The 14,170-nt window shown below is 36.1% G+C and overlaps 2 protein-coding genes across 5 annotated transcripts; both read right to left on the bottom strand.

The window, feature by feature from the left end:
* Positions 1-17: 17 nt before the first annotated feature.
* Positions 18-7,468, bottom strand: LOC113772559. Of its 4 annotated transcripts, none has more exons than XM_027317183.1 (6): positions 7,135-7,462; positions 5,367-5,451; positions 3,705-3,879; positions 2,826-2,941; positions 906-965; positions 18-103 (listed from the first exon to the last, which is right to left on the bottom strand). In XM_027317183.1, the coding sequence occupies exons 1-6, from the start codon at positions 7,360-7,362 to the stop codon at positions 57-59; spliced, it is 711 nt and encodes a 236-aa protein (XP_027172984.1). In that variant the 5' UTR covers positions 7,363-7,462; the 3' UTR covers positions 18-56. The 4 variants fall into 4 exon arrangements, with proteins under 4 accessions (XP_027172984.1, XP_027172983.1, XP_027172985.1 ...); XM_027317182.1 differs by having other exon boundaries at positions 5,298-5,451; positions 7,135-7,459; XM_027317184.1 differs by lacking the exon at positions 7,135-7,462 and adding an exon at positions 5,540-7,057 and having other exon boundaries at positions 5,298-5,451.
* Positions 7,469-8,881: 1,413 nt separating this feature from the next.
* On the bottom strand, positions 8,882-12,717 carry LOC113771437. The gene is made up of 4 exons (XM_027316016.1): positions 10,749-12,717; positions 9,772-9,893; positions 9,378-9,562; positions 8,882-8,987 (listed from the first exon to the last, which is right to left on the bottom strand). The coding sequence occupies exons 1-4, from the start codon at positions 12,715-12,717 to the stop codon at positions 8,882-8,884; spliced, it is 2,382 nt and encodes a 793-aa protein (XP_027171817.1).
* Positions 12,718-14,170: the final 1,453 nt, after the last annotated feature.

Raw genomic sequence — 14,170 nt, 5'->3', positions numbered from 1 at the left:
AAAAATAATCACCGATTATCCGCTGCTTTAGCAAAATTAATGGTTTGGAATTGAATTCAAACAGGAATCCTTTGGAGCAAACATGCCGAATATATTCCTAACCCTGAAAACATTTACATAAGGATTAAGGACAGCCTAAGCTAGATTAGCTTCAGCTGGGTAATGTTATCTTTCTTCTCTTTTAAAGGTAGTTCACTTGCAACAATTCAGAAAGGAGATTTGTGATCTTAGTGGTACTCTAGTAACTGAACATGGACAAATGGAGACTGTATAAGCATTTGAGCTGTGTAAAGAGATGCACTGGCAAGTTAGGACAGTGCCATAGAAGTATCTATTACTTCTTGCATTTAGTATCCCAGTTTCACGCTAAAGTTTGTCAAATCTTGATAACAGCTTGAACTTTTTTTATTTCTTTCTCTAGAACTATTTCCAAGATCCAGCTTATTCTTATTTTTAATTAAAAAGCAATTAAATATCTAGCTTCCTTGAACTCTTGGATGCTAAATTTGAGGAATAAAATGGAATTACCCATGTCAAAGATGCATAAGGATTGCATAGCTAGAAATATTTTGTATTCTGATAAGTTGGCATTAAGATAAGGTTTGAAGATCCATGCACTAAGTACACTAAGCTTTTAATATGTCATCAGGCTTTTACACTAGGCAGAAATGACAGCTGCAAATATATCTTTCCATATATTTAGAGAAATATGCTTACTTGACTCAGTTTAACAGGTTGTGTTCTGTATAATGTGATCATTGTTATAGAAGTTGAAACAAACATAAGGAAAATGAAAATGCAGGTACATGGGAATATCGATACTCAAAATTAATAAGTTGCATTCCTTCTTCAAGAAGCCAGTCTCATAGAATTACATAAGAAGCTCCACAAACTCGCTTGTTTACCTTGTATGTTGAGCACTGGCCGGAAGATAAAAAGTACGCCAAAGAAACTGCAAGCAAGACCTGTAGAGTGGGTCAAAGTAAACACAAAATGAACAAAAAAGAGGAATACAAAATAAAAAGAATATTTATATTTAAGGGACACAACAAGCAAAATGAAAGATAAGATATAGCTGGAACAGAAGATAGAAAACTTGAAACCTCTTTACACCCAAAGGTGAAGTAAAAATTGGAAATGACGAACTTGTCTCCTACAGTCTTCCAAATGACCCAACTAACTAGTAAACACTTCTAATGCACTGTGATCTTCAGATTCAACATAGGCAACAAGGATATGGTTAGACATCAAATTCGGAATGAAAAAGCAGCAATGTGAGCTTGTCCCTAATTATGCTCATTCCTTCCCTAATTAAACACCCCACTGTTGCATCAATAATGATCTTACTAACAAAACTTCTAAAACTTCTTGGCATTCATGGTGTATTTTCTGAGCATTAAGGTAACATTGACCTATTTTATCTTCCAATTTGCTTGTCCCTGTGGAATGGCTCTTACAAGAAACGAGATCTTGAACCATTTGTCCAATGAAAAGAATCTTTGGGGCATGCTTTAGATTCCTATATAACAAGAGGACCAGCTTTCTGATTAGAGGCAAGCAACATGGGAAAGCATATATTGGTGAGTTTGATGATTCAGCCTAAGTAGGAGGATTAATGAATGATGAATTATCTGTTAGAGGCCCAGTTGTTAAAAATCTAGTAATTCAGCTGCTTGATGCTAAAGCTGGTTCGGGAGTTGAAATAAGGAATCCTACAGAAACTTGTCCTCAAGGTGCCTCCCTGGAAACAACGGACGCTGAGCCTTAATGAGAGTTCTTATTGGAGAATACTGCATCACATGTCAATAAGCAGAAGACCTGCATCTGCTGCCCTTTGCTCTTAAGAATGTTTTTCGTTTGGTTTTAGCCACTAGAAATCAAGTCTTCTATAATCAACAGAATGAAGCAATAAATTTAAGGAAGAGTAAGTTTACTGCAAACATTGGCTAACTTCAAAAAAAACCATGTTCAGAGATTGGAAACAGTTTTGGGTTATGTAATGCTGTCACAGTATATTAATGATTCCTCTAGCATTGAGCATGGTTTCCAATATAACTGCATCAAAGATATTTCAGAAATTTTGGAAGTACTTTTTATGTATTTTTTAGGTTTGGCATGTAGTCCACTTGGATTAGGTTTTAAAAGCGCAAATATATTTGGGGTTGGAATCAAGTCCTATCAGCAATCGATAAAACACCAAGGATAACTTGTTGCTAAGGCACAAAACAATATTTCTCTGTATAGTATCTGATGCCAATGTCCCAAGGTAGGGCATCCCAAATGCTCCAATTAACAATGACCCTTCTTGTAGCTATAATTCAAGCTTTGCAGCCATTCTTTTAGAGTGTATGATGTTATTACAAGCCTAATGTCTTTAGTATTTAGGTCAAACTTCGCACTTACCTGTTCTTTAGAGCTAATTCAAAGCTTCATTTTCCTCTTTTACCAGAAGAATTTCAATACTCAGAAATCCGATATTCCTTAATCTTAACCAATGAAGATTGCATAATTTCCTTAACCAACTTCGTTTTTCAATTAGACCATCTAAGTCGTACTAAGTAGTACTTGAAAACTTTTCTCAATGCGTCTTCAGGAAATTTTCTACTTCATGGAGAACTTGTAAACTTTTCTCCTTTTCTCTTCAAAAGACCTAGTTGTGTCCAAGGCCTACTAAGCAGTACTTCTAGACTTTTATCCTTATCTCTTCAGATTACCTTCTACTTCCAACAGACTGATAATTGCAAATAGGTTTGCAGTACATGTAATAGTTGCCTAAATTACAGATATATTGTCACTGTAGAATGTCTAATAACAAAGAAAATTACCTCCTATTTCTGCAATTTTTAACTTCTCATGCAATATGACTCTTGCAGCAACTGCAGCCACAATTGGAGTAGTAAAGTTCAACATGATTGCCTGAGAAAGAGGTACTCTTTGAATGCTGAAAAGGAAATTAGCTCACACATTGTCACAAGTAAATCATCAAAGTCCACAAACATAACTCACCAAAAAAGAAAAACCAAACGCATGGAACAGCAGAGTAAAATAAAAGAACAAAATATTTAATTATGCAAATGAGAACATCAACCCCCCTCCCCTCCCCCCCCCCCCCCCCCCCCCAAAAAAAAAGAACTAGCTCTGACGAACAACCCAAAAAATAGAAGAGAAAAGAAATTATATAACGGCTAAAAATGCTGCAAATGAGTTCCTTAGAAAGTCAAAGAATAGAACATGAGCAGATTTATTATCATTCCAACTGCCAATAAGGGTGATCTAAGTGCTACTTGAAAAACTGAAAGCAGCGTTGTAACAGATACAGTTTTTGCATAGTGGTGTGTAATATTGTGTAAGCTCAAAAGCTGTATTTGACAAAACAAAATAATTTAGCATGTGTACATCTAGAAAATGTTTAAGAACCAGAAAGTAAAAATGTAAGATAGATAAAAATATAGTGGCTTTATACACAATCTCAAAAGCACTCTAAGTTCTGCAGACAAGACTTAAAAGAAGCACTTCTGTAGCAACAGAGTATAGATACAATCTGTAATAAGTCCTCGGAAAAGGCTAAATCATGCTTCCACTTATTAAAATGATGTATAAACTGCATGGAAGAGAAATTTACAATAAACAAGATCAGCAGCTGAGCTTACTAAGTTGTTAGTCTGACCAAATGCAACTCAATTGGTTCAAGCATTAGAACTCACCAATAAATAAAACTCAACAATGAGAGGTATCCCATGAATGCTCTTAGAACCAATAGTTTTCTGACACTTGATGTACCAAATATTGGCTGTCTGCTTCTTTTCAACCATACAAACGACAAAATCAAAATAACTGTACATCTGGTAAATGCCATCTCAAAAAGAGGAATTGATTGAGCTGTCATTAAGGATGAGCAAAACGATTTATTCCATTAGAATGGGCACAACTTGAAGCATGGGAAGAGACAAGACATTACATGCCCTGAATGAAAAGATTACCCTGTCATTTTAATGACGAAAGATGAAAGTATAAAAGGACCCATTTCAATTAGAGATTCATATCAAAGTAAATAAAGGGGTAATCACGAAAACTCAGAACGAATGCTACATAATATACTTCTAAGATTTACCAAAAACCACCATTCTAACATCTAACTCTTTGCTCTGATTAAAAATCTGTATTGAGTTTCAAGATGGACATTATCGTGGTTGAAGCTAATATTGCAGAGCTGACCAAGCACTAAAAACAGAAAAATCTGTAACATGGTGACTTATAGAGCCAGGGCACCGTAAATCTTGCAGATCCATGGTCCAATTTTAAATGGAAAGCAGCATATTGAACTTGAAACATTTCTCACAATTCTCAAATATGTAAATAGTTGTTCAGCTTTAGCTGAAATGCCCACATTTGCATTAATTAAGCAGAAAAAAGAAAAGGATGTATTCAGACTTCTAAACAAAATAAATTAACTAGTAAAAAAAGAAACATTGCAATTATAGAGGAAAAAAGAGTAATATCCAGTCAATTCACCAAAGAATTGTCAATCAGTTAATTACATTTACTAAGACAAAAATTTAATGATTTATTACTTCATGAAAACATCTAAATATCATCTCTTCATATAATGGTTCAACTTTATATTTCTAATTGGATATTTTACCATCCAATTACTCTATGTATTATGGTCATCAAAGGACTGGAGAATCCATTAGTTTTGACAAACCAAAAAAGGATTTAACTGAAGGAAATCTCAACGTAAAGGAGATAAGAGGAAATCTCTGGCATAATTAAGCTTATATATGCCTTAAATGTCTTTGACTCTTTGACTCCTAAGACCACTATTTGACATCACCATAATTTAAAGCTATGCATACAATATTTTCCATGGTCGAGTGGGGGACATAGTCAAAGAAAATACAGCCAGTCATGGAGGAGAGGAGGGAAGCTCCCACATTTGAAAGATAAGGAACCTTCAAGCCCGAATCATGTACTCCACCTTTTCAATTGAAGGCCCAAATTTTCATCTACATAGTTCGGAAGGATTAGCTTTCACTCCTTACATTGATCACATAAAGTTATTAATGAGAGGACAAATCTTCACCAATCTCTTTCTCGTAAAGGAAGATGTAATTGGCCTCATGTTTATTCACACCAAGAAAAAAGATGATAACTAAATAAATCACACAAAGCTTATAATTGAAACCACAGAAATAAAGATCTCTCTTCAAAGTGCTAAGCAACTAACAACTTGTTCAAAATAACTTTTTGTTTGATTGAGAGCTATTATTCGTAAATTGAATCAGTGAGTTACTTACCAGTGAAAACATCTGAAAGAACTTCCATGATACAGTAGATAATAGATGATAAGGCCATGCATAGCATACCAGAGTACCTAGAACCATTCCATATCCAAACGGTAAACTGCACGAATGGTGATGTCTCTGTTTCAGCCAATCTTGTTATTTGCTCCTGTAAGATACTAAAAGTAAGAAATATAATAGCCTTTCCTATGTTTAACCAACATATTTGAAGCAGAACAAGCATAAGTGATTCATACCAATAAAACTATGGCCAGAAACAGTTTACTTCTCTGGGAAACCAAATTAGCACATGAAATACTAGCCATCAACCAGATAACAAATTCTACCCACTGATGCATTCTGAACAAGACTAGAAATTTTTTTTCTTGATATATGTGTGTAAATTGGAATAAAACACAAGAATCAAGCAGCAGTACAATGCCTTTACATGAGAATCCCAACTCAAGAAAATTAAAAGACAATAAAAACTAGACAGCCAAAACAAAGACTTTTGAAGCTTCAATTTAATCATAATGATCAGCCAACCACTAAATACTCATCCTACTGCAAGAATTGATACTTCCTATTTCAGACAGATGTAACTTTGACTCATCATATTTTCAAACAACATCAGAAAACTATAAAAAAAAAAAAAAATCAAAGGAAAACAGTAACAGATACAAAAGAGCTACTTATAGCATTCAATTAAATTTAAGGAGAAAGAGCAATATCCCAAATCCACTAGAAATCTAACACCAGTCATGTAAAACAAAGAGAATGATATTTCAGTAGGTAATCAAGTTCTTTTAAGTTATGTAGAAATAAGTGGCAAATAATGCCGTTACTCCCCTTTTCCAGTAAGGGTTTTGGTCAGTGAATTGTAATTAGTGTTTAGAGTTAACTACAGTAAACAATCACCAGCAATGACAGAATAGTCTATTTGCCCCTTCAAGAGTACTAACAGAATTAAACAGCTGGGACAAGATTAAAAGAAATTCAGATACTTGGGCTTCCATCTGAGGAGGTTAACCGTCATTAATGTTCTCTCCCACTTAGAAATTGTCAATTATGCTTCCTAAAGTATTGGAAGAAAACCAATAAAGTGAACAAGTTCCATGGAATTTCCAATGGGAAGAATATAAACCATCTCATCTTCATCAATTTCTCAGCTCAATCTTCAGCAATTCCTGATAATCTATCAAACTTAGAATCACTTGGCCATAAAATCCATCTTACTAAACCATCCACCGATCCAGCATTTGATACTACCAGATATTCATCGTCTTTCAAACAGGTAAAGTACTGGATCTAAAACCATTCCCTTTCAAATAATAATCAACCCTTTTTTTCAAACAATCAACCTTATAATAGCACAAAACTTTGATCGCCAGCTCAACACAACTAACCAAAAATCGAAAATTAAGTAGCTTATATTCAAAGCTTTGAAATTTCATCCTTTATCACAAATAAATAACTATTACATATATTTTCCTATTCATAAGTAGTTTCTCAAGAAATATAATTGACAGTGATCACCCAACAACAAAAAGAATACGATTCCAGTATAAGCAAAGTCAAGTCTATGCAATTTTAAGGAGTGAAGTTCAACTTAGATTAGAAACATATCCGAATTTCAAATACTAGCTCCAAAAATCTACTATACTAAGCTCGGCTTGATCAAATAAATAAACATTTTTTTCCGTTTGAGTAATTAACTATCTATAGAACATTATTTCTACTGTAAATTACACAAATAAACAAATGTTTGAAGCCAAAAAAAAAAATTCTCCATAAATACTTGAAATGAACAGACAAAATGTTGAAATTTTGCAAGATTTTCAGCGAAATTCACCTTAACAGGCCTTCTTCTGGAGTGAGAAACGGAGAAGATGTTGACTCTAGGTCTTTGTGATTGATTCAACAATGGAGTAATATGTTCATCGGAAATTGAAATCGCGTCCTCCATAGGAGAAGAAGAAGGTGATAATGATTCTGTTGCGGCGGTTGCGGTCATCTCCACTGCCACTCCACCACCGTGCTCAATGTCTTCTCCTCCGCTGTTGTCTGCCGGCGAAGCCATGGCTTCTTCTGCAAAATTTTGAGCTAAAATTTTTTGGGAATTTGAAATTTTAATTTTTGATCCACGGATGAATAAAATATATATAATAAGTCGTGGAAAGTATTGGGAGGCTTTTGGTCAAAAGTTTGAAAGTGAGGTATGTGCCACAGTGAATTAATTGCTCTTATATTCCAACAAAATTCTTTTAAGGTTTAATTATATTTAGCCCCCTGTAATTAATGATCAGTTGCAATTAACCCCTTACATTTATGAAATCTATAAATTACCTTTGATAACTAATAATCCAATTTATAATTCTCAAATGACACTTCTTCTTATTCTATTCTTTCTCGTTTATCCTATGCTTAGATATTTTTTCTTCACTTTCACTACTTTAATCATATGCATATATGAAAATTTCAAAATAATCTATTGGAGAATTTCTTCTCACAGTTCAATATGTATAATAATTTTAATAGAAAATACTCGTAGTAACAAATTTAAAATTTATGTATTTGGTAAAAAAAAAAATGTAAGCATTTTCTTTGTTAGTTATTACATCAACCAACTTTGTTTGTCAATTTTGTTCATATTTGAAATCCAACTTCCAAATCCATAGTATTCTAATTGCTTATCACGAAGATTATTGCCTATTTGTTAGGATGTTGAAGTTGATTGAGAGCTAAACTAACACAATATTTGGTCTAATATGTGAGAGTGGCAAAAGTTATTGCGTTGTTTGAATTGCGAGTTTTCGTACAAAAATTCTCTCAACACATTTTTAAATTGCATTTTTTCCTACCTCGTATATATCACATTGCTAAACAAAGAAAAAGAATGATAGAAATGGGATGGAAATTATTGATAGCCATAGACGAATCTGCCTACAATACATTCATGTCCCTATTCATTGTTTGTATAAAATACTACTATGTATTATTTTGATGGGAAAACATGAATAACTAAGCAAAGAGATTGACTAGACTATTAAACGACTAAATTCATTGGAGAAAAAAAAAATTGATCCTCTCTGTTCATTGGAGTTTGTGTTAAAATTAAACCTCCTTTTAATTTTTAACCACCATTTTATGTTGTATAAAAAATTGCTACTTGAATCAAGAAGGATCATTCCATTAAAAAATTGAGCCCCTTTGTACAATCTTTAGAACAATGGCAGATGAACAAACAGGTATTTCTTGAAGTAACTTTTTATCATTAACCCATCCAGCTCACTATTTTTGCAGAAATTTCCTATCAAGATTAACACTTAAGTACATAATTAAAACAATCAGAAGAATCCATCTATATGAACAAACTACTGTACAATTCATAAGAATACCTTTTTTTTGCATGTCTACTGAGACAACAAAATTAGAAGTTGCAGGAGGATCAAGCAGCCAAAACCAAGAACACATGAATCAATTTTAGAAACCATGGTGGAGAATGAAGCCATTTTACATAAACATAAATTTGTCTCTCTTTTTTTTTTTTCCTCAATGGATTAGGCAGTATCACTTATTCCTACCCTGGAAATTGGGTTTTAATGACAACCTGATTTCTTCAAGAGATCAGCCTTTAGTTTCAGCTGTAAAGTAATAAGCAAATCTTTGCTGCAATCAAGGAAAATCTGCTGAAACCTGCATAAACTGGAGCCATAACAAATTTCTCCACCAGTTCAAGCAAAAATAGACACACCAAAACGTTGCATACCTGATCAATCATCATGAAAGCAGAATAACTCAGATGGGGTATAAAACTAAGATGGAGAATCAAGTAGTACAAAAGCACAGAGATTTTTCTCTTTATGTTATATGAGAGCTTATTAGAGAAAACACCTCAACTCCGTTAGATTCAACTGTTTAGTCACTATTGTGGATATTCCAACAAGCCGGCAGTATAGCTTGGTGGACAAATTGAATACAAAAACCATGATTTCACAGACAAATACTTTTAAACAAGAAAACATTTGCTTACTCTGAAATATTGCAGGATGAAATAAATAGCAACACCAATAGAGTCTGTAGGAAAGCAATTACCTGATGATTGCACCAAGAACAAGAGGTATTCTGTCTACTTGAAAACCAACTTTATCCACAAGAAGACCAGACCTTATGCTTCCGATAAATGCACCACCAATAAATGTACTAACGACAAGTTCCTGGAGAAAGGAATTTCCTTCAGAACCAAGTTCACAATAGATACAATAGGACCATTCATCACTCTGCACTAGACAACCAAGAAAGTTAAAAGCAAACATACAATCTAAGAAAATCAGTACCTCAATAATTGTTAGATTGTTCATGACTCAGATAACAACAAACATGGGTATATATTTATTTTTGAGTAAAACAAGATTATGTATAACAGTAATTTTTTGACCAACTTTAGCACATGTAATTGAGAGAGAGAGAGAGAGAGAGAGAGACTTACCCGATGTGATATCCAAAGAGAAAGTTGGAGACAGAAGCAACCAATGCATGAGAAAAAGCAGGTAAACCCCAACTCAGTTGCTTTATCCGAACCATTTTCTTGAATTGACTTGTTTTCAATCCCTGTTTAACTCCAGAAACAAATTAAAGAAAAAGATTCAACCTTTCACAAATACACAAAAACCCACAAATATTTGCACAAATACTCTCATTTCTGATCATTTAATCCCGGAAAGTAGCTCCTGCCACTCTTGCTGTTCTTGCTGCTGTTTTCTGGTGGCTGAAGCTTGACATAGCTTCTTGTAGTGTGAGCAAGAAATGGAAGGGAAACATGGGGACTTCTTTCCCCGTTTTTAACTATTCGGTCATCTAAGTCATTAGCAAATCGATACTAATAAACTTATAAATATGGTTAAAATCAAATGAATGAATCCTAATTGTATACCAGTTCAGGAGAAGTCATTCTTTGTTACAGTCAAATAGCATTTGGAACCATAATGTCAGTGTCTTTCTTTGGTGGAGTATCAATGGACTTTGATTATCATAAGGTATGCAATTACTCTTCCAAGTTTTGCCGTAGAATGTAGACATGATGCTTCAACTCAATACCGCATTTTGTGAAGGCAAAATCCATCTTAATGGACTTGGTTAATCTACATATATCATCCAGACCTCCCAAACAAAGAGAAAATAGAGAATTTTTGAGCAAAAGAGCTACTCCCTAAAGTAGTAGGCATTGTGCAAGCAAATTCTACTTGCTGATTTAAGTGAAGTGAGAAACAATAATGATTGCTATTCCTATAATACATACAAGGACTGAGGAACAAAGCTAATCTTAGCATCATAAGTATAAAATTTCATGAATTTATCCTTAAAATACTGTACTGATCAAGATGTCCTAGAATTTATATATTTGGAATTCGAAGAATCAATGGAACTTTAGCACTCCAGATTGATAGAAAGTTAAACTATTTATGCCTTCCCCTACTAGATGTTGGACTGTAGGGTCGTGCATCAAGGCCTCCTGCTTTGTAGCCCACTCCAAGACGATGAGCACATCTTGTTGGGCCAATTCTTTGTTTTCGGGGACATGCATCGCAATGTAGCACAGGAGAATGAGTGAAGGTATCTGAACCATTTGTTCACCAAAATAAATCAAGGGGATGAGGTGCTTCGCCCCTCCAGCCTCAATAATTGCCTTGCAGTGATTCACATGCAGGAAATTGTCAGTGCAAGCAAACTTGGTTAGGGCAATTGCCGCCTCACAAATGATCTCGGGTTCCCTGTCATCAAGAAGCCGTACCAGTGGCCCGATGATTCTAGTTTCTGTAGCCCGGAATGTCCTGGCCAAATTCCCAATAGATTTGAGGCTGGGGATGAGGAGGTCTTGGTCTTCTTTCTCAATGATTCTCAGAAATTGGTCTATAACTGCTCTCGCAGCCGGAGCAGTAGGTTTGAAAGCCGAGCGTCTCAAGTCCGCATTTTCCTCGGCTACTGTCGTGATCTCCATCAGTGCCATCGCTGAATTATACTGAACTTCATCAGGACCTTTCTCTAACAAAACTGCAAAGCATAAGAGGGCTCTGGATTCTGTAATACTTCGACAGACGCTAATGTTTCCCGTACAGAGATGCCAAAGAGCTCTGGCAGACATTGCTTTCATTGCTGCCTTAGTAGCAGGATCCTCTAACTCCCTCCCCTTGATGCTGGATCCAGCTAATGCAACGTGGCGGGCTTGAGGGTGGTGTTGATGCTGATGTTGTTGGTTACTCTGGTGCTTTACGTTATTGTTGTGATTGATCACGGCATTGTTATCCTGTGCTTGCTGGGTTTTGGGAAATGCAGTGGATTTCATGGCCATAGTGTTGGTAATCACATTATGCATTTGGCTGGGCGTGTCACTTCCTAGCGGATGTGATATTTGACCGTGAAGATATTCATCATCAGCTGTAGCACTAGCAGGTCCCTTCATATTGATATTATTATTATTATTGCGGTGGATTTGGATGGCGTTATTGGAGCTAGAATTGGCCATTACGACGGTGTGAATGGACATGGCTTGTTTGCTGGTAATGGCATACTTGCTGTGCTCTTGAATGGTCTCAAACGCAAGATGACTGACCAGCAGCCGAATAATATTGTTCTGAGCAAAATGATCTTGACAATCTGGGTGATTTGCGGCCAGCTCCGAGATAGCCCAAGCCACCATGACTTGGACCTTCATGTGACCCTCCTTGAGGATTTTAGCAAACACCGAAGAAACACCCGCATTCACAATCTGTTCGACGCTTTCGGGATCACGGCCCAGAAGTCCAATGGCCCTTGCCGCATTCTCCTGTCCCTCCATTCGACCTTCCTTAGCCAGCTTCAGCAACGGTGCAACCCCACCTTCCTCTATGATCAGCCTCCCATATCGATCGTTATCCCGGGCCAAGGAAACCAGAGACGTAGCCGCGTCCGCGCGTTCTTCCAGGGTACCAGAGCACAGGATGGCAATCTGCTCCCATATCAAGCACAGGATGGGCTCATTTGCAGCAATCGGAGGAAGCCCGAGATATTCGTCATCACGATCATCCGCCGGGGTGGATACCCGGAGGAGCCATGACACGTCCCCCATAGAATTCTCGAGTTGTTGGGAGATTTTTCTGAAAGCCGCGGCGGGAATGATGGTGAAGACCCGTTTCAAGCCATTGGCCCTGCACTTGAATATGAGGGTGAGGGCCTTGTCGAGGACTTGCTCCGTCTCATAAATGATGCGGCGGGTGGGGCGTTCGTACAATTCGCTGCTGGCACGGGCAGCCTGCCTCAGCAGCCCCGCCAGCTTCTCCGTCTTGTTCTTGATCTCCAAACATTCTTGCCTGAAAGAGCTGGTATCATCCGCGGATTTCGTCACCTGGTCCGCCAACTGTATTGGTTTTGCTAGGATTTGTTTAACGATGTCCGCCATCGCCGCAGCGGACCATTGTTCTCAAAAGGATATAATAATCCACAAAAAACTCTCTATCTAATGTCTAAATGAAAACCAAAGTATATATATATATATATACTGACCTTTTACATCTAGACTAACGCAAATCTACAAAAGGCCATGATTCTTGAGAAAGGAAGGACACAAACAGAAAAATGGAGTAGTAATTAATAGCAACAAATTCTTGAGGCTTTTGGTCTGCACTGGCATTTAACTAGTAACGTTTGTATGATCAGATGAAAAGATATCCTATGTACCCTTGTATCATCATTTACTAAGGTGGGGTTTAGAGGAATTATTGTGAATGTTGGGGCAATGGTGTTTCAAGAGAAGTTGGGTGGTTACCGGAGGAGGAGGTGGTGATGCATGGCAAGTGCAGCCGTGGCTGGACGGTGGTAGTGGTGACAGGAGATTGAGGATGGGAAGTGCAATGGCCAAACGCAATTGTCTCTTTTTGTTTTTCTCCGGCAAGTTAATTTTGTAAAATTTTGTAATTTTTAGTTTCTTTTTTTTAAGCTTCCTATTTGTTTGGGTCTTTGTTGTTGCTGTTATTGTCTCTTTGCTGTTGCGTTCACCCAAGAATAATGTTAACGACAGTTACAAGCTTATTTCTAGGAAGAGCATTGCATTGGGTGGACAGTTACAAAAAAAAACATAAGTAGAGTGATGAAGGGAAACTCCTGACCTCATAATGCATTCAATCATAGTAATAGTTAATCCACCAATGGATGATAGGTGCTTTTTTGTGCTTGGACTTTTAATTTACTATTTTAGCTTTTATCTGTTTTTGTCACCATAATAGTAATAGCCTTTTTTTTTTTTTGACACTGTAAGTCTCTAGATCTATACCCAACTAATTCCACAGCGTTCAGACAGAACGGACTCAACTGATGCCCAAAACGGTGACAACTAAGACTCGAACTAGAGATCTTGGAGTAAAGATTCTGAGCAGAAATCAATTGAACTACCCGGGCTAGTAATAGCCTTATTTATTAACGTCTTTTCTACAAAAATCATGTTTGTTACAAGATTTTAATGCTGTTCAAACCGAACTAGACAAAAAAATTCAAGAAAATCGACCCAACCCAACCTGAAAATTTCGAGTACCAGATTTGCATTTGTGAGCGGGTCTAGTCATGGTTCAGGTTAGTAACCAATTAGGTCGGGTTGTGGTTCAGATGTTTGTGGAACCGTGGGGCTTCATTTGTAAGATTTTTTTTTTTGCTTTTTATATGTGAGGTTAAATATATAAATTTATTTATCAAAACTAATATAATAGGAAAGGTCTAATCATCTTTCACAAATATTTTGATCTTTGAGATGATGTATTTTTGTTATTTCAAGAATATAACATTGTTAACTTTTATTAAAGTTAAACTTATCAATTATTATAACTTTTCATGTTTTGTTATTGTAAATAAATATTATTTAT

Source organism: Coffea eugenioides, chromosome 5 (assembly GCF_003713205.1).
Source record: "Coffea eugenioides isolate CCC68of chromosome 5, Ceug_1.0, whole genome shotgun sequence".
Taxonomy (NCBI): domain Eukaryota; kingdom Viridiplantae; phylum Streptophyta; class Magnoliopsida; order Gentianales; family Rubiaceae; genus Coffea; species Coffea eugenioides.
Note: the sequence above shows the minus strand (reverse complement) of the source record. Positions and strands in the feature narration are given on the sequence as shown.

What these genes read in the sequence shown, in the direction of transcription:
- LOC113772559 (XM_027317182.1), bottom strand. Translation starts at nt 7,362, where the DNA reads ATGGCTTCGCCGGCAGACAACAGCGGAGGAGAAGACATTGAGCACGGT. An exon ending in TCTTTCAGATGTTTTCACTG is followed by an intron (nt 3,880 to 5,297) that starts GTAAGTAACTCA and finishes CCTTAATGACAG; the next exon opens with CTCAATCAATTCCTCTTTTT. An exon ending in TTGTTGAGTTTTATTTATTG is followed by an intron (nt 2,942 to 3,704) that starts GTGAGTTCTAAT and finishes TTTCCTTTTCAG; the next exon opens with CATTCAAAGAGTACCTCTTT.
- LOC113771437 (XM_027316016.1), bottom strand. Translation starts at nt 12,717, where the DNA reads ATGGCGGACATCGTTAAACAAATCCTAGCAAAACCAATACAGTTGGCG. An exon ending in CTCTTTGGATATCACATCGG is followed by an intron (nt 9,563 to 9,771) that starts GTAAGTCTCTCT and finishes TGTCTAGTGCAG; the next exon opens with AGTGATGAATGGTCCTATTG. An exon ending in GTTCTTGGTGCAATCATCAG is followed by an intron (nt 8,988 to 9,377) that starts GTAATTGCTTTC and finishes TTATGGCTCCAG; the next exon opens with TTTATGCAGGTTTCAGCAGA.